Below are 23,259 nucleotides of genomic sequence, written 5' to 3'. Positions count from 1 at the left end.
GGAGAAATAAAGAAAAAACGGAAAAATGTTTTCTCATAATATCTCCCCTTTCCCTATTTGGCAAAAAAATATCAGCCCTTACTACTTACTCTTACTATATATAGAGATAGCTTTACACTAGTTTAAGTGCATATTTTCTCAACAAAACAACCCTCAACTCAAACAATCATACAAAATGTGTCATCTTAAAACCCTTGTATTCATCTTTCTCATGCTCAACATGCTAGTTACCCCATCTCTAGCTCGCCATAATGCTGCCTTTGGCGAAAACAAAGAACAGAAAATGGATAAAATAGCGATAATAATATCATTACCACCCTCCTCACCCTCACCTTCACCCTCACCCTCACCTTCAGCAGAAGCAGCTGACACTCAACTCAATGAGGAGACAACAACTGGCGCTACGGGCTCGGGTCATGGCCGGAACTGGTCTTACGGTTGGGGCTGGACATCAGGGCCTACTAGTGGTTCCGGATACGGCTATGGTTCAGCCCAATCCCCTAGTGAATCCAAATATTCACCTGGTGCTGGGTCAGGGTCCGGATCAGGGTCTGGCTCAGGGTCTGGATCCGGGTCAGGGTCTGGTTCTGGATCTGGGTCAGGATCCGGGTCTGGATCAGGGTCAGGGTCCGGCTCAGGGTCTAGGCCTGGTCCAGTCCCTAGTTCTAGAAACTGATATGGGTAAAACTGGTCACGACTCACGAGGCGGTGGTGCGGGTGGAGCCGGGGAAGTGGCGGAGGAGGTGGGTATGTAATGGAACTATTTCAAAGTTGAAATCTTGGCTAGTTATTCATGTAATGTGTTAGTTTATATGTAAGCTGTTACTCAATTTATATGGATAATATAGTATGCCGTATGCATGCACAGATGCACTCAATTTATATACTGTAATGTACTCATATTATGCATGTCACTAGAGTGCTTTCGTGCATCATCAATAAAATCATAATATGTACTCTTTCCATTAAATTCAAGTTGAATTTGTACGTTTGTATTTCCTATTATATTGTTTAATTGTAAGTCTTGCAACACTTTCTATTTTTCTGTTTACCAACAAATAATTTAACAATAATTAGCTTGTGTTCGTGCTAATGCAATTTTATAGCACGAGAATTATAAAAGTATATAACTACCGAGTATTGAATTTATATATTTACAGTTTATTAATATTTATTTTACTAACAGTAGTGTTGTAATTCATAATGGTCACAATATAAATATAGTTTTTTCAATTTGATTTAAAGTAGAAATTGAATTGCGTAATTAAAGTTTTCTTAATTTGTTAGTCTTGAATTCCAAATTGGTTGAGTGTGATTGAAAGAGATGATATGGCGTTGAGGGAGATGATATGGCGTAAGCGTAACTGATAGTTAAAACTTGGTTGAAATTTTTTAATGTCGAACCCGCTTTTAAATTCTTATATTTTATGAGCTATAAACCAATTACTACAATTATTTGCTCATCATTTTTTATATGGGTATGATGAGAGTACTCCGTGGTATATAATTATTGACAAAAAAATACGAGTATTGATATTAAGGTGAAATATTGGCATTTTTTTTTAATTTTTTATTTTATTCTATTTTGTAGATTCCAACATTCATTTTTTGTTGTTTTTTGGTAGGAAAATTTGCCAATTACAACCGGTAAAATCACCCATTTTGCGAGTAACAACCATCACATTTTATTTTTGCAAATTACAACCAAAAAAACCACTGAATATTATAAACTACAACCAAAATCCAATTTTCCAACCATTTTAACCGGAATATGACATCATTATATCAATAAATGATCCCAAACTAATATTGGCTTGGGGTTATCTTTTATATCAATAAATGATTAATGACGTCACGTTCCGGTGAAAGGATAAAGTCTTGTGTACAACGGGTGTACATTAATTTATTGGTAAACGGGTTAAAGTTATGTTAAAAGTACTTAAAGTTACCCTTTATACTGCAAAAGTTACTCCCTCCGTTTCATAATGTTAGTCCCGTATACTATTTTAGGCGTTTCAAAAATATCTACCCATATTGAATATATTCCATTTTTAACTTAGTTTTTATTTCCTATTTTATACATATTAAATTTTGATTGGTTAAATTAATTGATTGTTGATTGATGAATGACTCTAAGTAATGAAATTCATCCCTTGAATTATGCAATTATGGTTGATGCTTTCCAAAAAAAAAAAAAAAAATTTAAATAATGCAAACTAATTATGAACTGTTTTTGTACTTTAATGTTAGATTCTAAATATTCTTTTTTTTTAAAATTTTTTTTTTTATATGAATTATTCCATATGGGACTATCATATAGAAACGAAGGGAGTATTTTTTTTATATTAATAAATTTTATCTTACAAAAAACTTATAATGTAGTAGATTAATCATATTAGTATTTATAGTATGTAATCACGTATCTATAAGAAATTACACATTAAAATAAAAATCAAACCAACGACAAATTAAAAGTCACCCTTTAAGTGGTTAAAGTTACCATAAAAATAGTTAAAGTTACGCTCAAACTGACCGTTTTACAATAAAATTAATGTACACCCGTTGTACACAAGACTTATTCCGGTGAAAATGGCCAAAAATTGGATTTTGGTTGTAGTTTAAAATGTTTGATGACTTTTTTTGTTGTAATTTGCAAAAATAAAAAGTGATTGGTTGTAACCCGCAAAATGAATACTTTTACCGGTTGTAATTAGCAAATTTGTCCTCTTGGTAAAAATTATATATACTCTGTAGTCTCTGTCTTATGTTTTATACAACAGTTTTTTATGTCTTTTTTAGATGTCATGATTTTATGTGTTTGTTGGTTTTATAGGGAAAATCTAGTGGCTTCATTATTCAGAAAAAAGATTAATGACTTAAAACATCACAATTCACAAATCAATATATTATCAAATTATATTAGGAGTTATTAATTATACCATGCACAAAGTATGACTGTTTATATTATTAAGAATACGCCTAATTAGATAATATTATAAAATAACTATGATCAAAGTTACAAACTATTAGTATGTATATACATAGTGAAATAGTAAAAGTGTTGCAACTAAAGTAATGGATGAAATATGTAACATCTTGCATGATTAATATTAGCTTTGATATAGATATTTTAGGCTGTTTTATCAAACTATTTATCAAAATAGCTATTTTCGAATTTTAAATTTCACAAGTAGCCCAAACAACTTGGATTGCGTTAACTATGGAATTACGATAAACAAAGTTTTTTTATTTTTATTTATTTATTTATTTTTTTTTTGTTGAGAAAATACAAGTATTTTTTTTCCTCCCATGAATCATCTTTTTTAAGACAATCCACTACATTTGTTACTTACCTCTTCTAGATAAATATATAAATAAATAATTAAAAATCATTACTCATGTCCACTAATAATTTAATTAGATTTTTTTAGTTTCTCTTCCAATAATTTATAATTTTAATATACAAAGCAATAATTTTCAAAAAAAAAAAATTTCAGGGAAACCTTAGCGCCGTTAATTTCTATCCAAATTTAGCGAATTAAAAATAAAGCAAGCAAAGTATGTCGGCCGGTTTATCACCTACATAGAGCAATTCTGTAGGGGCTTGCATGTAATTTTAAATAATCTCCAGCTACTAGCATGTTCAAGTTCATTAGTTTTGTCAAGCTAATTTGCTTGAAAAAAAACTTATCAAAAAAGAATCAATATATAACTACATACTAAAAGCGAAACCAGGAATGACACATGTCATCTCTAGAGCTGTCAAAAGCTGACCCGACCCGAATACTGACCCAAACCTGATTAGTAACCGACCTGTTTGAACCCGGAAAAATGGTTGCCCGAACCTGATATGACCCGACCTGAAACCAACCCTAGACCCGAGTTAACCCGAGTATTTGAGACCCGAACCCGAACATGAACTGACCTAGAGATGACCCGACCTGAATATAAACCCGTAAATTATTGACTTGAACTGAGATTGACCCAAACCCGTTTTAAACCGTCAAAACCCGAATTTAACCCGACTTGTTACTAACCCGGCTCGAATTTAACCCGACCTGTTATTAAATCGACCCGAATTTAACCCGACCCGAATTTTACCCGACCTATTACTATGCCAACCTGAAATTCAAGCCGATCTGTTACTAACCCGACCTGAAATCAACTTGACTTGTTACCCACATTCAACCAGAATTGTTCTTGACCCATTTCGAACTCAACCTAAACTGTTATTGACCTGACCCGATTTCAATTCACCTCAAATTCAATTTAGACCACCTTATTAATATTGTTTAAAGTATAGTTATATTGTTACGTTGTCACTTATTATGTATATCTTATCTAAACTTATTTGAACTAATTAGCTCGAATTTAAACTTATCTGAAATTATTTCTCTTACAATAAATGAAGAAATTGATAATGATTAAACGTGAACGTCATTACATGAACTGTTAACAAACCGACCCAAAAAATGTATTCGAATTCGATATGACCCGACCTGAAATCAACCCGAAAACCCGAATTACCCAATATTTGAGACCCGAACCTGAACATGACCTGACTTGAAGATGACCCGATCTGATTGTAACCCGCATATTATTGACTTGAGCCGATCCCGACTTGAACCCGAGAATGACTTGACTGAAAATGACCCGACCTGATTATAACTGCAAACTATTGACTTGAATCGAACTCGACTTGAACCCGAGAATGACCCGACTTGATTATAACCCACAAATTATTGACTTGAACCGAACCCGAGAATGACCCTAATTCGTTTTAACCCGTGAAAACCGGAATTAAACCCGACCTATTATTCAGCTGACCCGAATGAAACCCGACCTGTAATTGACCCGACCTAAACCCGATAAGATGTATGACCCGACGTGACCCGACTCAAGCATGACCCAACCCGAACCCAACCCACATAAGTTACGACATTAACCCGAATTGACCCGACTCGAGTTGACCCAACCCGACCCTTTTACCCGAATTGACAACTCTAGTCATCTCCTGGTTAAAAATTTTCCCACACATTTTACTTTCCGTTTTTACACAGATTCTTTAAGGAAATCATTTTATAATAATCCAAAATATCTTTTTTCCAATTAAAATTCTTAACAATAATAATTCTCCATATAAGCCCAACTAATATACTTTTACATATACGTAGTATTTTATATTAGGTTTTTTTTTTTGGGTAAAAAAATGAACGTATATTAGGTAAATATTGTTAAACAATACGGCTCGATATTATCTTAGTTTATTGATAATATTATTAACTTTTTTTTCTCTTTCAATTTTGTTACTTTTGCAATAATGTTTAATTCAATTAAAAATAAAATCATTTGGTTAACACACACATGTATACACTTTATTCTCTACTCTTAAAAGTTGTATCAATAATAATAACGCAACACGCGTGGGTACCATCCTTAGAATTTTATTTTTTAAAATAAAACCTCATAGCCTTTTAATAATAATAATAATAATAATAATAAAAAAAAAATAATAATAATAATAATAATAATAATAATAATAATAAAAATTCAAGTCTAAGTGTCACTAATCTTGACATTGGTGTAGCTAGGTATAAAATTAAAGTTATATTTATTTTTGAATTAGTATTATGAGTATAACTTTTTTTTTTTTTTATAAAATTCAATACAATAACTCTTTATAAAGTTTAATAACAACTATGTATTGCACGAGACTTAAATTAGTAAATAAATTAAAATATAAAATACTCCCTCGGTCCCTTTATTTTTGCCCCATTTGACTTTATGCGGTCTCAAAGACATGTGTTAAAACGTTTATATCTCAATTTCCATATACGTAAAAATTATAAAAAGTAAATATTAATTAAATTTATAATGAGACGAACCAAACAAGATCCCACATGACTATATTTTCTTTGGTAGAACAACAGGAATTTATGATCAAAGTTATCAGAATTTGACCCACATTTTGACAATAGGGCAAATAAATAGGAATAGAGGGAGTAGTTAATTAAGGAATTGGGTTCATTTAAATAGTAAGCTACTAGCTAGCCATTAAAGCTCAAATTAGCTAAACTAATAATTAATTTAAAAGCTTATGTGATATGACAAGCAAATTTCACAATTAGCTTGCCATTGAAGTGTTAAATCAAATCAAATGGCATAAGTGAAAACATTATGAAAATTTTCTTTGATATTTTATCTATGCATTATACGAAGTATGTGTTATACATGTAAATACTACAATTAGGTCTCTCAATTTCTGATCAGATAATATATTTCAATTTTTTAGTCATTTCTTTCGTTTATTTATGTTGGTAGGAAATAGAACTTTTATTTGTAATGGTATGCCGACATCCAAATATCCAATGCAATATTCCAATTTTGAACACCTTTATTTTTTCATCTTATTTGAACGTCTTAAGTGATGTCATTTTAAGGCAAAATATATGCATTGTACGGAGTACAAAAGTTTTAACTACATTGTCCCACAAGATTAAAGTGCTTAGAGAAAAAAGAGATCAAGATATAAAAAAAGTTGTTTTATATTTACGCAGATAAATTATACTCTTAGTAATGATGATAACTACTTTATGTTGGTAGGAAAATGAGACTTATATTTGGGGGACAGAGTGTAAAACACATTTATGAGACGCAAAGCAAGAAGCAAATCAGGAGTAATGGCATATCAAACAATCTACATTATGATATACATTTCACATATCTTGCATTTTGATGCATTGGTTTAGAGGGGAAAACATGCTCTGATGTTCATACAATCAAAATACTCCTTTCTTCCTAACAGAGGCCTTTCAAGAAGGCCATTTCAGACATCACCTGCCAAAGTGTAAATCTGGGATCTGCATGCTATATTGTTAGGACTCTTTCAGGCATTCCAATTCCTTCTCCCACTTGATGCCAAACATTTGGCGACCAAAAGGTACAACTAGGTTATAGCGAAATACCTGTGTATTCCACAAACAAATTACTGGCCAAACACGAGTAAATTTAATGAATGAAATAGCAGTTGGAAATCAGACATGGATTTGATGATACTAAGTATGATACAGGATGCCTAGGATCTAAAAAACCAACCTTGTTATTAATAGCACCCATTTCAGCCTTTAAAGCCTCTGAGCATTCTGTCCATTTAGCAACATTTCCATTGACCTTGTATGCCCATGCTTTCTTCAAAGCTGAACGCCATTCCACAGCATCGCTCCTTATCTGCTTGTTGAGTTCCACCCACTCTGGTGCACACCCATTTTTTGAGAGAATTCGATATAGTGTGTCCTCATCAGGGGCTGCATGAGGATTGGTACTAAGATTGAGAGGTTTTCCCTTGCCAGGTAATTTCTCAAAATGGCCTTCTTCCATAAATTGCCATATTCTTTTCTCAACAATGTTAACTATGTCGGTTTCTGATCTGCACAACTCAGCCCAAGTCAAAAAGGTTTGTCACAAAACATGCATGTATATTAGTCAAGAAAGACCATTGGAAAAGATTTTTTGCCAGTTGCCACTGTCAACGAATGCCAAAAAAATAAGAACAAGGAAAGGGAGGCATGAAATAAAGGTGCATTCACAAAATCTTATAATTTTGTATGAATTTGAAAGGTAACGTGACTAAGGTCAATCAAGGCTCAGGTGGAAGTTGGTTTAAATGAATAAGAAAATTTAGTGAACAGCTACATGAGCCATCTTGTGCTATCCTTTAGCAATACAGAAATAACATACTAAAGAAATCAAGGTAGTGAAGAACAATTGATGCCTTTCCACACAGATTTTCCTATCTCCTTTCAAATGTATGGCGGCTATGAAGCAAAAATATCAAACAAAAAAAGAAAGATAATACAATAAGGACAAAGACCAAATTATCATTCTGAATTTTGGGGCAAAGACATTTACATGAACAGAACTGCAAAACAAAACAGGTTAAAACCAAGAGCTCATGAAGCATACATGAAATCAAAGGTGAAAGAAGAAATTCTCGACACCATAACAAGAGATCTCTGCAGTACAATACATTAATCAAAGATCTTCATCATATATAATCCCTTCTATAATGCAGTAAAGAAGAAATTACAATAAGATTGGCAAGTCCAAATACATTGTTAAATGTATTATCCAAGAAGCAAAACAACTGTCAAAAGAGGCTCATCGAAAAACTTCTATGATACTACTACAAAGACTCAATGGACGACTACAGCAAGTACAAAGTTCATTTACCCCTAAATTCCACTTAATTTAAGATTAACATGATATGAAATTTCAACAATTTATAGAGGTTAATATATCAAGAAGGTAGTCAATAATTTATGCAGGGAAAATATTTAAACTAGAACGTGTATAGTACACCTAAAGTTCCTCTGCTACTTTTATATACCAAATCTATTTGGACATCTCCAATCCTACTTACAAATTGTCATTGTATAGACAACTCACCAAAAGAGTAATAAATTGTTTGCAGTACTACAAAAATAAATTAGTCCTGTTAATGATGAAGCACAGCTGCACAAGAAGGCTGGAAAGTCAAAAAAGCTCTCATTTTTTTTTCTCACCTCACCAATACATACTCCATTAATATAATCTGACTTCTTAACTAACCTTTTCTTTTCAAATATTATACTTCCTCCGTTCCCTAAATATTGCAACATGGGGGGAGGACACGGATTTTAAGAAGAGGAGAGAGAAATAAAGATAGGGACCAATGTGATGAGGAGAGAGAAAGAGAGAAAAATGTACAAATAAGGAAATGTTGCAATATTTGTGAAACTTACTAAAATGGTAATTGTTGCAATATTAGAGGAACAAAAGAAGTATCACTTAAAATATCAATGCAATACAAACAACGATGCAAACACTTATACCTCCTACAGGAATGAAGAGATAATACAGTAACTAGCACTCGTAGTTTCTCTTAGATGTTGAATACATTTATACCAAAATCATGATGGCTCATTTTGATTCAGCTTGCATTTTACATAATATGAATGGCAAACCCCATCATGAAAATGTCAACAAGACAGTTTCCAGATTCCTTTAATTGCAAAAGTAAATGGCATCTAGCCTTCTTCTAGAGCGATATTGTTAACTTAGATGGAACACACAAAAGGGGGGGTGAATTGTGTAGGAACTAGTGTTCCCAAATTTCGTGGAAATTAAAAACGTAGAACAAAATAAAGAGATGCAAAGAGATTTTTACGTGGAAACTCCTTGTGCCCAACAAGGAGAAAAACCACGACCACTTGGGATTTTCGAACTCAACTTCACTAAATAGGGCAACTACTCCGTTACAACCTATAAGGAACTCGACAAAACTTAAGTTCCACTAAGAACCTAAGCCAACCCCCAAATGCTCACTCTAGCTTCTACTCTAAAGCCTACACTCAAGACTTATCACTAAGCCTTTACAAGGATCACTCAACCATTTCCCAAATTAAAACTCGGTAATTTGAACTTTACGTGTTTAGATGATCTTACAATAGTTGGAACAAAGGAATACTCTCACTGACACAAATATATTTCTTACTCACATATTGTACAATTGTCAGGATCAAAAACTGAAACTTAACTCCTTTTTTATACTGATCCAACATCCCAGCCACCTTGCTCACATCCTCCATTACTTAATGAAAATTTTTGTAAATAAAAGAAGAAAAAAATATGAATAAATATATTTTTATTTTTTTAAAAAAAACAAAACAAAACAAAAAGTTACGGCAGACTACAACAACAAGAAACCCAAATCCCACTTACCTCCTCAATTATATTTACCAAGCCACTAAATACCTTTCTTATTCTCTCTCCTCAGTAACTAGAACCTTCAATAAAATTCATCAATGGCAAGAACAAGCCACAACAACCCACTCCCTCACCAAACCATAAAAAGACCTCGTACTTCATCACCCTCCACGGAATCCCCAACTCCGATGGACGCATCTCCATATTCACCTCCACAAAAAGCCACTTCCGTACCAAAATCTGAAAATTCAGCCGAGACACGAAACCCCAATGAATTGAACCTAGCTTTTCACCCACTTATAATAAGCGCAAAACAAAGAGACGCAAGCTCAAAGATGGTGGTCTATCTAAGGGAGAAGCAAAGGAGTGTTTGAAAGCCCTAACACTCAAAGCCGACTGACTCACTCGGGGTTTTGCTCTAAATTTAGAATGGTGTCAATCAAGTAAGTTTACTGGATTACTTGACATACTAGAATTTCAAGGATGGGTTCAATTGTTAAATGTACATGCAAAGAAACCCTTGATTCCGGATGCTATAAATGAATTTGTGACAAATTTTGGTTGTGTGAATGGTGTTTGTTCCAATAAAGTGAATGGTACTGCCTTTTCTTTTGATGCAACTTATCTATCAAAGTTGTTTGGAGTTCCTAATGTTGGATATTCTGATTATTTTAAGCATAAACGCTGTGTGCAAATTGGTGAAGTAACACATGATCAAATCGTGAAGTATGTTGATAGTAGTGCATGTGATGCTAATGCGACTATGGTTTACCAATACAATTTCTCACTTTCGGTAAAATTGTTATTTAGCATAGTTAGAAAGGGAGTGATTCCTTGTCCTCAAAATAGATATGAGGTGGGCTTGCTTGATTGTGCTTCGATTTATTGTCTTGGAAATAATTTGAAAATTATTTTTTTGTCGATCATGATACAACATCTTAGCCATTGTAACCCTAAAAGCACTGTTGGTTATGGCACTTTACTTACCATAGTGTTTGAAAGATTTGGTGTAGATTTAAGTGTCTTTGATTCTCTTGGTATGTAAGCTAAAACCATCCTACAATATAATTCTTTGACTGCACTTGGCTTGACTGTGGTGGATGGAAAGACTTGTTTTATTCCACCTTAGATTGGACATGTTGTGAAGAAGAAAAAAGAGGGAGCAGGGGAGAGTAAGAAAGAAGAGAGTGCCTCAAAAACACAAAAGTAGGAAAAGGTTGTTAGTAAACCAAAACAAATAGGTGGAATAAGGAGAAAGAGCATGAGGGTGGCTAGCCTACCTAAATTGATAAAACCACCCACATTTGTTGATGTAAGTGAAGACAGTGAGAAAAGTGAGGACAATGACAAAAGTGAGGATAGTGAGGAAAGCGAGAGTGAGCCAGAACACCTTGAGCCTATGGTGGGGCAGAGTGATAAACCAAAATAGGGGAGTACAAGCTTTGATATCATTCCTCATGTTCCTATAAGGAACACACCTCCCTTTGGCACTATTGGCAGTAGCTCAGGTTTTGATGTCTTGTCTTTTAGAACACCTGGGTTTGGTGGATGGTGGTGAGCCTAAAATGCAAACTATGGTGGATGTGATGCAGCAAATGATGTCCAAATAGGATCAAATTAACACGAAACTCATGTCACTTTAAGCTATAGTTGGAGCTTTGAAAGGATCAGTCCACCAGCTTCAAATTGTGACCAAAGCTCATAGATAGAAAGTCAACCACGCTCAGAACACAGTTCTCCAACGCTTGGAGGAAGTTGCTTTTGAAGATGTTCTTGAGAATGATGAGTAGTTTGCTTATCTCTACTATCTAGTCTTTTGCTTATTTAGATTAAAGTTGGAACAATATCTTTTTTATGCTTTTATTTTGGCTAGTATGATGGCTATGCAATTTTTTGGTGATATGTGCTACTTGGAACTGTCTTATTTGATAATAAGTACTTTTGATTAGCATATGTGTGATTGACTTGGAAAGTGTTGTATGTTTGTGAGTTTACTTGATACATAACTCCACTTATACCCTTTGTTTATATATATAAACTCAACAAGGGGTGCTATGTGTGGATTACTTGTACTAGTACTATTATTTTTGTTGATGCCAAAAGGGGGAAAGAAATGCAAACACTGAATTACATGTCATCCGAGTTCCGCCCACATTCTCATACCATGTTTTCTTCCAAGCAGTCATCAGGTAGTACATTTTATTATTTTTGCTCTTATAAAATTAATTATTTATAACATCTATGAAATTAGTAGAAGCTTGTATTTGCTTTTCTTCATTAAAATTTTGTCTCTTTATTTAAATAAGTTTGCAAGCTTTGTCATCACCAAAAACGGGGAAATATTGTTACCTCAATTAGTTTTTGTGACGACCAGCAAACTCGATTTGATAAGGGTGTATTAAGTGTGCAGGTTGTTTAGGCAAGTTACGTGGTTGGAACAAAGTTGCGCGGTTGGAACAAAGAAAAGTCCTTAATCTACATATGACATAAACTGTGGATATATTGAAGTGAAGAAAGCAAAGAAGGTTTTATGTGTTTCTTTTGGAAAGCTAGAATTATCAAAGGTTCCATTGGGATATGGTAAAAGCAATGAGTATTACATGAAGACTAAAAAGTATGAGTTATTATTTTTCAGGCTTAGGGATTAAGGCTTTGATTGATTGATTGGTTGGAACAAAAGGAATATGAGAGCTAATTGGAATTAAAAATTGAAACGATCAAATTTTATAAAATTGGATTTTATTTAATGAAAATTTTATCTTATTTTTGGTTTTGGTCAAAATTATAAAAAGATATTTTTTTGTAATTAGATATTTTCTTTTTAACAAAATAAATATAATTTCTGTAAAATGATTTTAACTGATCCCTTAAATTATGCTCCAAGGAAAGATTTATTCAACACTCTACCCACGTTTTATTGAACAACTTTTCCCGACTAATTTCCACTGCTTGAGTTAGTTCCTTATTTTCAGGAACACTAGCTCAAGTAATGGGGATGTGAGGAAGGTGGTTGGAATGTTAGATCAGTATAAAAAGGGAGTTAAGTTTAAGTTTTTAGGGATCCCGGTACAATATTTGAGTAAGAAATATATTTGTGCCAGTGAGAGTTTTCCTTTGTTCCAACTATTCTAAGATCATCTAAACACGTAGAGTTCAAATTACTAAGTTGTAATTTGGGAAAGGGTTGAGTGAGAGTGTAAGCTTCGGAGTAGAAGCTAGAGCGAGCATTTGGGATTGGCTTAGGTTCTTAGTGGAACTTAAGTTTTATCGAGTTCCTTATAGGTTGTACAGAGTAGTTGCCCTATTTAGTGAAGTCGAGTTCGAAAATCCCAAGTGATCGTGGTTTTTCTCCTTATTGGGCACAAAAAGTTTCCACGTAAACATCTCTTTGCATCTCTTTATTTCGTTCTACGTTTTTAATTTCCGCAAAATTAGGGAATACTAGTTCCTACACACTTCACCCCTTCACCCCCCTCTTGTGTGTTCAATCTAAGTTAACAAGTGGTATCTTTTACCTCATGAATGCTCGGAAGAAACCATGGTATAAAGATATGGACGGAACTCGAATGACATGTAATTCAGTGTTTGCATTTCTTTCCTCCTTTTGGCATCAACAAAAATAATAGTAATAGCCCAAGTAATCCACACATAACACCCCTTGTTGAGGTTATATATATAAATAAAGGGTATAAGTAGAGTTTTGTATCCAATAAACTCACAAACATACAACACTTTCCAAGTCAATCACACATATGCCAATCAAAAGTACTTATTATTAAATAAGCTAAAGTTCCAAGTAGCACATATCACCATAAAATTGCATAGCCATCATAAAAGCCAAAATAAAAGCATAAAATAAAATAATGTTCCAACTTTAATCTAAATAAGCAAAAGACTAGATAGTAGAGATAAGCAAACTATTCATCATTCTCAAGAACATCTTCAAAAGCAACTTCCTCTGAGCGTTAGAGAACTTTTGAGCGTGGTTGACTTTCTGTCTATGAGCTTTGGTCACAATTTGGAGCTGGTGGACGGATCCTTTCAAAGCTCCAACTGTAGCTTGAAGTGACATGAGTTTCGTGTTAATTTGATCCTTTTTGGACATCAATTGCTGCATCACATCAACCATAGTTTCCATTTTAGGCTCACCACCAAAAGGTCCTGCTCCACCAAACCCAGATGTTCTAAAAGATGTTGGAACACCAAAACTTAAGCTACTACTAATAGTGCCAAAGGGAGGTGTGTTCCTTATAGGAACATGAGGAATGACATCAAAGCTTGTACTCCCCTGTTTTGGTTTATCAAAGCCCACTATAGGCTCAAGGTGTTCTGGCTCACTCTCGCTTTCCTCACTGTCCTCACTTTTGTCATTGTCCTCACTTTTCTCACTGTCTTCACTTACATCAACAAATGTGGGTGGTTTTATCAATTTAGGTAGGCTAGCCACCCTCATGCTCTTTCTCCTTATTCCACCTATTTATTTTGCTTTACTACAACCTTTTACAGCTTTTATGTTTTTGAGGCACTCTCTTCTTTCTCACTCTCACTCTCACGTGCTCCCTCTTTTTTCTTCTTAAAGTCTTTCCATCCACCACAGTCAAGCCAAGTGCAGTCAAAGAATTATATTGCAGGATGGATGGTTTTAGCTTGCATACCAAGAGAATCAAAGACACTTAAATCTACACCAAAGCTTTCAAATACTATGGTAAGTAAAGTACCATAACCAACCGTGCATTTAGGGATACAATGGCTAAGATGTTGTATCATTATCGATGGGAAATTGATTTTCAAATTATTGTCGAGACAATAAATCAAAGCACAATCAAGCAAGCCCGCCTCATATCTTTTTTAAGGACGAGGAATCACTCCCTTTCTCGCTAAATAACAATTTTACCAAAGGTGAGAAATTGTATTGGTAAACCATAGTCACATTAGCATCACATGCACTACCACCAACATACTTCACGATTTGATCATGTGTTACTTCACCAATTTGCACATAGTATTTATGCTTAAAATAATCAGAATATCCAATATTAAGAACTCTTAACAACTTTGATAGATAAGTTGCATAAAAAAAAAAGGCAGTACCATTCACTTTACTAGAACAAACACCATTCACACAACCAAAATTTGTCACAAATTCATTCATAGCATCTGGAATCAAGGGTTTCTTTGCATGTACATTTAACAACTGAACCCATCCTTGAAATTCTATTATGTCAAGTAATTCAGTAAACTTACTTGAATAACAACATTCCAAATTTAGAGCAAAACCCGGAGTGAGTTGGTTGTGTTAGGGACTTTCAAACGCTCCTTTGCTTCTTGGTTTTGCGCTTATTATAAGTGGGTGAAAAGCTAGGTTCAATTAATTAGGGTTTAGTATTTCTAGCTGAATGTTCAGATTTTGGTACGGGAGTGACTTGGAGATGTGTCCATTGGAGTTGGGGATTCCGTGGAGGGTGATGAAGTACGAGGTCTTTTCTGGTTTGGTGAGGGAGAGGAGTGTTGTGGCTTGTTCTTGCCATAGATGAATTTTGGTGAAGGTTCTAGCTACTTACTGAGGAGAGAGAATAAGAAAAGAGGTATAAGTAGTATGTTTGGGGAAGAAGATATTAGGTGGCTTGGTAAATATAATGGAGGAGATTAGTGGGATTTGGGTTTCTTTGTGATGTAGTCCAACGTAACTTTTCGATTTTTATTTTTTATTTTTTTTTGAAATTTGAATAAGATAAAAAGATTGGAACATTTTACAGAAAATATAAGATAAGAGTTTGAAAAGGTCATTGGCTATTTTTATGAAAGAATTTTTTTAAGAGAATAAATGAAATTTTTTGTAAATAATAGAAAAAAAAAATAAGAATCAATGATAAATAGAATAAAATAAAACGATATATGCCACATAACACAACAGGAACTTTAACAAGGCAACATGCTTATTTTTCTAATTCATACGATCAATTTGCACACATATCAATTAACAAGTACCCCTCCTGTATGATGATCATTTACCGGATAAAACTCTAAATATGCTTTCATGTCACATACTAGTTTTATGAGTCGTACCTGCTTAGGGGACTTGCGTGCATTCAGTGAATTTTTATCATACCAGGTTCCAATCTCATCTTTTCATGCTTCTCCCTGCTTAAAGGTTTAGTCAAAATATCTGCAATTTGATTATCAATTGGGCAGAAATCTAACTTAATTAAACCTTTTTCAACGTTATCCTTTAAAAAGTGATGATGAATTTGAATATGCTTTACTCTAGAATGATGTACCGGATCTTTAGAGAAGCATATGGCACTAGTGTTGTCACAAACTCACATTAAATAGGAATGCATGCGACAATAATACCAAAGTCTCTTAACTGTTGTTTCATCCAAAGTAAATGAGAGCAGCAAGCGGCCGCATCTACATATTCTGCTTCAGCAATGGATAAAGCATTTTGTTTCTTGGAACCCCAGGAAACCAAACATGGACCAAGAAATTGAACCATACCTGATGTACTCTTACGGTTTACCGATTCTCCAACATAGTCTGCATCTGCATATCCTCTAAAATTGAATGTATCACTCTTAGGATAGAATAGACATAGATCATCTTTTCCATTTAGATACCTATGTATCCTCTTCACAAGAGTCATATGAGATTCTTTGGGATTTGATTGGAACCTAGCACATAGACCCACACTAAAAGAAATATCTGGTCTACTAGTCGTTAAATGTAACAGTGAGCCAATCATCCCATGGTAATTGGTCTGATTCACACTTTTTCTTTGGGATCTTCATCTAGACGTGTAGCCGTTCCCATTGGAGTGTGGTTTGGTTCTTTGAAATGTTAAGCTCATATTTCTAAGAAACTCCTTGATGTATTTTTGTTGGTGAATCATTATTACTCTATCAATTTGTTTGATTTGTAATCCGAGGAAGAAATTAAGTACCCCCATCATGCTCATTTCAAATTCACCACTCATTAGCTCAGCAAAATATTTACACAAAGAATGGTTAGTTGCACCAAATATAATATCATCTACATAAATTTGTACAACTAAAAGATGAGTTCCTTTTGATTTCAAAAATAAAGTTATAACGTTTCCTCTTTTAAAATCATTTTGTAAAAAGAACTTCAAAAGTCTTTCGTACCATGCCCTAAGTGCTTGCTTTAGCCCGTAAAGAGTCTTATCAAGCTTAAAGACATAATTAGGAAAGTTTGGATTTTCAAAACCCGGGGGTTGTTCCACATAGACGCCTTCTTGAAGATAGCCATTTTAAAAAGCACATTTGAAGTCCATTTGATATAATTTAAAACCCATGAAAGCAACAAAAGCAATTAAAATTCTAATAGCTTCTAATCTAGCAACTGGAGCAAAAGTCTCCTCAAAATCAATACCTTCTTGTTGATTGTAGCCTTTGAGAACCAATCGAGCCTTGTTTCTTGTGCTTCGATTTAGGTTCCATACTCATCTAGTTTGTTTCGAAACACCCAATTTAGTCCAATAACCTTATGGTGCTTCGGTTTAGGTTCAAGGTGCCATACCTTGTTCCTTTCAAATTCATTTAGCTCTTCTTGCATGGCGTTGATCCAATCCGCATTACCTAAGGCTTCAGTATGATTTTTTGGTTCTATAGTGGATAGATAGGCATAAAAGGCACAAAAATTTCAAAGTTGGTATCTTGTTTGGGTTCTTTTGCCAAGGTCACTCATGATTTGATCAATTCGATGTGATCTTTGGTGTTTCCAAGGTTTGGGTTGGAAATTTTGCAAAGTTACTCGATTGGATCCTTTTTCTGCTGCTCCTGCATTGGTTCGGCTACAGTTTTAACTTGCTGCTTTGCTGGAAAAGGAACTTCTTCATCTTGGTTAGGGAACGCATCAGATTATCGAAGTTTCCTTGTTCCTATTCAAGCTCATGTTCCTGTACACTAGATAAATAGTCAGGTTCATCAAAAATAATATGTACAGACTCCTCAACACACATTGTCCTTTTATTATAGACTCTATAAGCTTTGCTATTTCCTGCATGGCCAAGGAATACAGCTTCATCACTCCTTTTATCGAATTTTCCTATGTTTCTCTTACCATTGTTGTGCACGAAACACTTGCTACCAAAAGTTCTAAAATGAGATATATTTGGTTTCCTGCCTTTGAATAGCTCATAGGGTGTCATGTTAGTTATTGGTCAGATCATGACTCTATTGATCATACAACATGCAGTATTTACTGCCTCGGCCCAAAAGTTCCAAGGAAGATTGCTAGCAATAAGCATGGTTTTAGCCAAATCTTCCAAGGTCCTATTTTTTCTTTCTACGACTCCATTTTGTTGTAGAGTTCTTGGAGCCGAGAAATCATGATCCATTACGTGTTCCCCTGCAAAACTCATCAAATTTTGAGTTTTCAAACTCAGTTCCAAGGTCAGAACGCATACTAATAAGTTGATAACCACTTGTCATTTGAATTCTTTTAGCAAAAGCAGTAAATTCATCAAAAGTCTCATCCTTGCTAGAAAGAAATATTACCCATGTAAAACGAGAAAAATCATCAACTATTACCAGGACATATCTTTTACCACTTCTTTTCTGTACCCTCATTGGACCACACAATTCCATGTGAATGAGCTCCAAAGGTTTAGTGGAACTCACCATTTTTCTTACTTTTAAATGAGGATCTTACCTGTTTCCCTTTCACATATGCAGTGCAAACTTTTCCATTGAGAAACTTTACCGAGGGAAGCCCCGCAACAAGCTCTTCTAACCTAAGTTTGTCAACGAGAGGAATACTAGCATGTCCAAGGTGTCTATGCCATAGAAGTGTGTCATCTTCAATGACACTAAGGCATGTTAGGTTGTTCCTAGGAACTGTGTTGAGATCCACAATGTATGTGTTCCCTTTACAAATTCCTTCCCACATAACCTCCTCATTGTCACTATTAAAAATTCTACAGGAGTTAGAAGTGAAACTTACAGAGTTGCCTTTATCACAAAATTGTGAGATGCTTAATAAGTTGTGCTTAAGGCCCTCGACTAAAAATACATTGTCAATTGCATGGGAACTTGACTTTCCTACTTTTTCAATTGCGATTATCTCGACTTTCTTGTTGTCACCAAAAGTCATCGTTCCTCCATTATAGGTCTTCAGTGAGAGAAATTTAGATTTGTCTTTTATCATGTGTTTGGAACACCCACTGTCGAGGTACCAAGTGTTGTTCCCCCTCACTGCGACCTTTAAGAAAACTAATAATTAGTTTCAGGAACTCGGGTTTCCTCGAGTTCCTTTTCATCATCACTAGTTTTCTTAACCCACATATATTTTCATTTTCTAGCAATATCTTATTCCTTTTGGAACAACCTTCTTTGAAATTACCTGCATTACCACAAAAGGAGAAGAGCTTACTACTTAGCAAATCTACATATTTATTTTTCTTACGAACTTGAGCATCAAGGATATACTTAGGAGTAACCTTAAGGACTTTCTTCTTCCTAGCATTAGCTAAATCAAGTTCCTTTTCAAGTTTTTCCTTTTAAACCTTAACAGTAATAAGGTCATTATTCAATTTCTCAAAATCAGCATTGAAAATGCGCATGTGTCTTAATAGAACCTGCAAAATCCAAACTAGCATTAAAAAATTTATATTGAGCAAGTTCTACCTTAAGAGTAATGCTCTCACTCTTGGTACGTTTAAAAGACTCTTTTAGCACTTCTGATCCAAAAGGATCAAAGACCCTACTTAGACGTGTGATCTAGTACTGTTGAGATAGGTGATGTGGTCCTTACTAATCTTGAGAGCTTTATCACTTTGTTCCTTTACAATGCTAAGCTTTTTAAAAACATCCAATGTTTCTAACAACAATTTAATTAATTTTTCCTTAGTTAAAACACAAAGGGTTTCGGAACATACCTCATTTGATGGAACATCTTTCTTTTCTTTGATCTTGGCCATTAGATATAGATTGACCATCCTCTTCATTAAGTGGCTCCTCATTATCTTCTAATTCTGAGTCACGACACCAAGCTGCAATCATTGCCTTGTGGTAGTCGAATTTTCCAAAGGTTGGTTTGTTGTATCTTTCTTTTGTTTGCTCCTTTCCTTTGGCTTTTCCTTGATTAGTTTCCCACACTCACAAATGAGGTGTTCTGAACTTCCACACTTGAAGCACTCGGGATCAAGTTTGGAATTGGATACTCTCTTGCCGGATTTTTGCCCTTTTAGTTTCCAGTTTTAGGGTTTTTATAGAACCTCCTAAACTTTCTAACCATCATGACAACTTGTTCTTCATCAGGTCCTGAATCATCTTGTTCCTCAACCCTAAGCGCAAGTCTACGGTTATTGGAACTCTCCGTTTTACTTGCTCCAAGGTGAAGCTCATGAGTCATGAGAGATCCGGCCAGTTGGTCAATATTGAATTTTGTGAAATCCTTTGTTTCTTGCGACGCACTAACCTTGGCTCTCCATCTTTCATCTTGTGAAAGACTCCTTAGGATCTTTCGTACTTGTTCATCAATTGGTATAGTTCTTCCAAGAGAGACTAACTCATTAGTTATGTTAGTAAAACGAGTAAACAATTCTTGAATAGATTCTTTTGGATTCATTTCAAAACGTTCATATTTAGACATCCAAAGATCTATTTTGGAACGCTTAACTTCATTTGTTCCTTCCTGAGTGACTTGCAGTAAATCTTATATCTACTTTGCATTCTTGCATCCCATGACTCTATTATGTTCATGGGGTTCAAGACCACAGTGGAGCAATTTTACAGCTCTAGCATTAACCTCCATTTTATCAAAATCATCTTTATCATAGAGATTGGTTTAGGAATTACCTCATTGGTTGTTGTTACCTCAAAGTCACCCACTACAATAACTCGCAACACTTAATAGTTTTCTACTTCGATGAAGATTTCCATGCGGTTCTTCCAATAGGAAAAGAATTTGCCGTTGAACATCGGCTCTGAATAGAGTAACCTTCTTCAAGTTTCTCGTGCGTGTTCATTTTGTTTAGATCTCAACTCAATAGGGTTGTCCACTTTCTATGAGTAACCTCTGATACCACTTGTTAACTTAGATGGAACACACAAAAGGGGGGTGAATTGTGTACGAACTAGTGTTCCCAAATTTTACGGAAATTTATAACGTAGAACAAAATAAAGAGATGCAAAGAGATTTTTACGTGGAAACTACTTGTGCCCAATAAGGAGAAAAACCACGACCACTTGGGATTTTCAAACTCGACTTCACTAAATAGGGCAACTACTCCGTTACAACCTATAAGGAACTCGACAAAACTTAAGTTCCACTAAGAAGCTAAGCCAAACCCAAATGCTTACTTTAGCTTCTACTCCTAAGCCTACACTCAAAACTTATCACTAAGCCTTTACAAGGATCATTCAACCCTTTCCCAAATTACAACTCGGTAATTTGAACTCTACGTGTTTAGATGATCTTACAATAGTTGGAACAAAGCAATACTCTCACTGACACAAATATATTTCTTACTCAAATATTGTACAATTGTCAGGATCCCTAAAAACTGAAACTTAACTCCCTTTTAATACTGATCCAACATCCTAACCACCTTCCTCACATCCTCCATTACTTGAGCTAGTGTTCCTGAAATAACTCAAGCAGTGGAGATGAAGAGTTGTTCAATAGAACGTGGGTAGAGAGTTGAATAAATCTTTTTCTTGGAGCATAATTTAAGGGATCAGTTAAAATCATTTTACAGAATATATAGTTAGTTTGTTAAAAAAAAAAATTCTAATTACAAAAAATACCTTTTTATAATTTTAACCAAAACCAATTTTTAATTCCAATTAGCTCTCATATTCCTTTTGTTCCAACCAATCAATCAATCAAAGCCTTAATCCCATAAGCCTAAAAAATAATAACTCATACTTTTTAGTCTTCATGTAATACTCATTGCTTTATACGATATCTCAATTGAACCTTTGATAATTATCTTTTCAAAAGAAACATCCTAGCATAAAACCTTCTTTGCTTTCTTAACTTCAAAATATCCACAGTGTATGTCATATGTAGATTAAGGACTTCTCTTTGTTCCAACCCCGGAACCTGCCTAAACAACCTACACACTTAATACACTCCTATCAAATCGACTTGTCGTCACCAAAACTAATTGAGGTCAACAGATATACAGAACATGGCGAACTCAATAGCTTTCTAAATAGCTTAAGCAATATCCTAGACAATACATAGTCTTTAAGTGACTCCACAAAGTAGATATTCTACATTATGGCAAAGAGCCAAAGACAAAATTTTTAGTAGACTTTCAAACCCCAATTAATGAAGCTTGATTAATCATTCTTATTTCCAAGATACTTCAGAAAAGTCTAACCCAAAAACACATTTTTGACCTTTAATGTTGCTTTGATGCTCTTTTGCCTGTGATAAAATTTAATCCCCAAGGGAAAACCAACACATATCAAATCTTTCCTTGGCTCGAATCGTGGCATAGGCTGAGACAAACATTGTTTACTTGCTAATTATGAGTCAAAGAAACTCCAAATATGATCACAGCAATACCACAGAATTTAGAATGAACATCTCAAGCCAATTGACATTGTGCAATTCACATATGTACATGTATATAGTTATGAGACCCTCGATTCCGGGTTAAATTTATCATAGCATCTTGCAATTGCATTATTAAACATTGCAGCAAAGCACTACGTACAAATGTACAATTTTGTTATGTTACTCATAAAGGTCCAATACGAGTACGTCTCTAAGTGTCAAACACAACATTATATAAAACACTTTGCAGTGTCATACCCGACAAATCTGAGTGTCGAGTATCCAACACGGGTATCTAATACGATAACTTTTAACATTCATACAAGTATAAAAGGAAGATAATAAGTTGGGGAAAGAGAGAAAACCTGACATTATTGCGTTGGCCACGAAGTTCAGGAGGAAGCTTGCGATCATTAGCAGCATCGATAACAGCAGATAATCGATCAGTTTGATTACTCTTCTTCGTCTTCCGATTTGAAGATGATGCATAATCAGCCGACGCAGCTGACGATGATGATGAATATCTAGGGTTTCGAAAATCGAAATTATGGCAGTGAACAGAAATTAAAGAGGAAATTGACGAAGCTGCAGTCATGGCGATGCGAGTCGCAATTGCCATGGCTGCTTGGAAAGCTTCTTCAGCTCGAATTTTCTCTCTTCGAATGAATTGGGTGATTGATTTTTTATTTTTATTTTTATTTTATTTTCAATTTTCAATTGTGTTGGCGGTTGAGTACACGCGGCTCTTTGAGGTTTGTTTATTTAGACGGGAACTGTAGACTTTTTTTTTTTTTTTTTTTTGGTGGAAACGAGGGGCAAGCCCCAAAAACAAGAAGAAACTAGCAAACTAGAAAGAAAAAATCGCAGAAATAAAAAAAAAAACATAAAACAAACCATACACTAAAGTACTAACTTAGTGGCACCTTCCTCGAAAAGGCCACACCTCTAAGGTCCTCCAATAAAACGGCTTGAAGATCCTCCAGGACC

The 23,259-nt window shown here is 34.5% G+C and overlaps 2 protein-coding genes across 2 annotated transcripts; one reads left to right on the top strand and one right to left on the bottom strand.

The window, feature by feature from the left end:
* LOC110704301 (putative per-hexamer repeat protein 5) lies at nt 1-959 on the top strand. The gene has a single exon (XM_021882089.1). It carries the CDS (start codon nt 176-178, stop codon nt 674-676), a length of 501 nt encoding a protein of 166 aa, XP_021737781.1. The 5' UTR covers nt 1-175; the 3' UTR covers nt 677-959.
* Nucleotides 960-6,644: 5,685 nt separating this feature from the next.
* Nucleotides 6,645-22,981, bottom strand: LOC110704331. Its single transcript, XM_021882119.1, has 3 exons — nt 22,638-22,981; nt 7,096-7,426; nt 6,645-6,965 (listed from the first exon to the last, which is right to left on the bottom strand). Exons 1-3 carry the CDS (start codon nt 22,889-22,891, stop codon nt 6,876-6,878), a joined length of 675 nt encoding a protein of 224 aa, XP_021737811.1. The 5' UTR covers nt 22,892-22,981; the 3' UTR covers nt 6,645-6,875.
* Between the last annotated feature and the right edge of the window lie 278 nt (nt 22,982-23,259).

This window comes from Chenopodium quinoa, unplaced genomic scaffold, assembly GCF_001683475.1.
Source record: "Chenopodium quinoa cultivar QQ74 unplaced genomic scaffold, ASM168347v1, whole genome shotgun sequence".
Lineage (NCBI taxonomy): Eukaryota > Viridiplantae > Streptophyta > Magnoliopsida > Caryophyllales > Amaranthaceae > Chenopodium > Chenopodium quinoa.
The sequence above is the reverse complement of the archived record's forward strand: the minus strand, read 5'-3'. Positions and strand labels throughout refer to the sequence as shown.

Bases quoted from the DNA above. Each gene is read 5' to 3' on its own strand.
- LOC110704301 (XM_021882089.1), top strand. From the start codon at position 176: ATGTGTCATCTTAAAACCCTTGTATTCATCTTTCTCATGCTCAACATG.
- LOC110704331 (XM_021882119.1), bottom strand. From the start codon at position 22,891: ATGGCAATTGCGACTCGCATCGCCATGACTGCAGCTTCGTCAATTTCC. The intron at 7,427-22,637 runs GTTTTCTCTCTT...TGAGTTGTGCAG, and splicing joins GGCCAACGCAATAATGTCAG to ATCAGAAACCGACATAGTTA. The intron at 6,966-7,095 runs GTTGGTTTTTTA...TGGAATACACAG, and splicing joins TGGGTGCTATTAATAACAAG to GTATTTCGCTATAACCTAGT.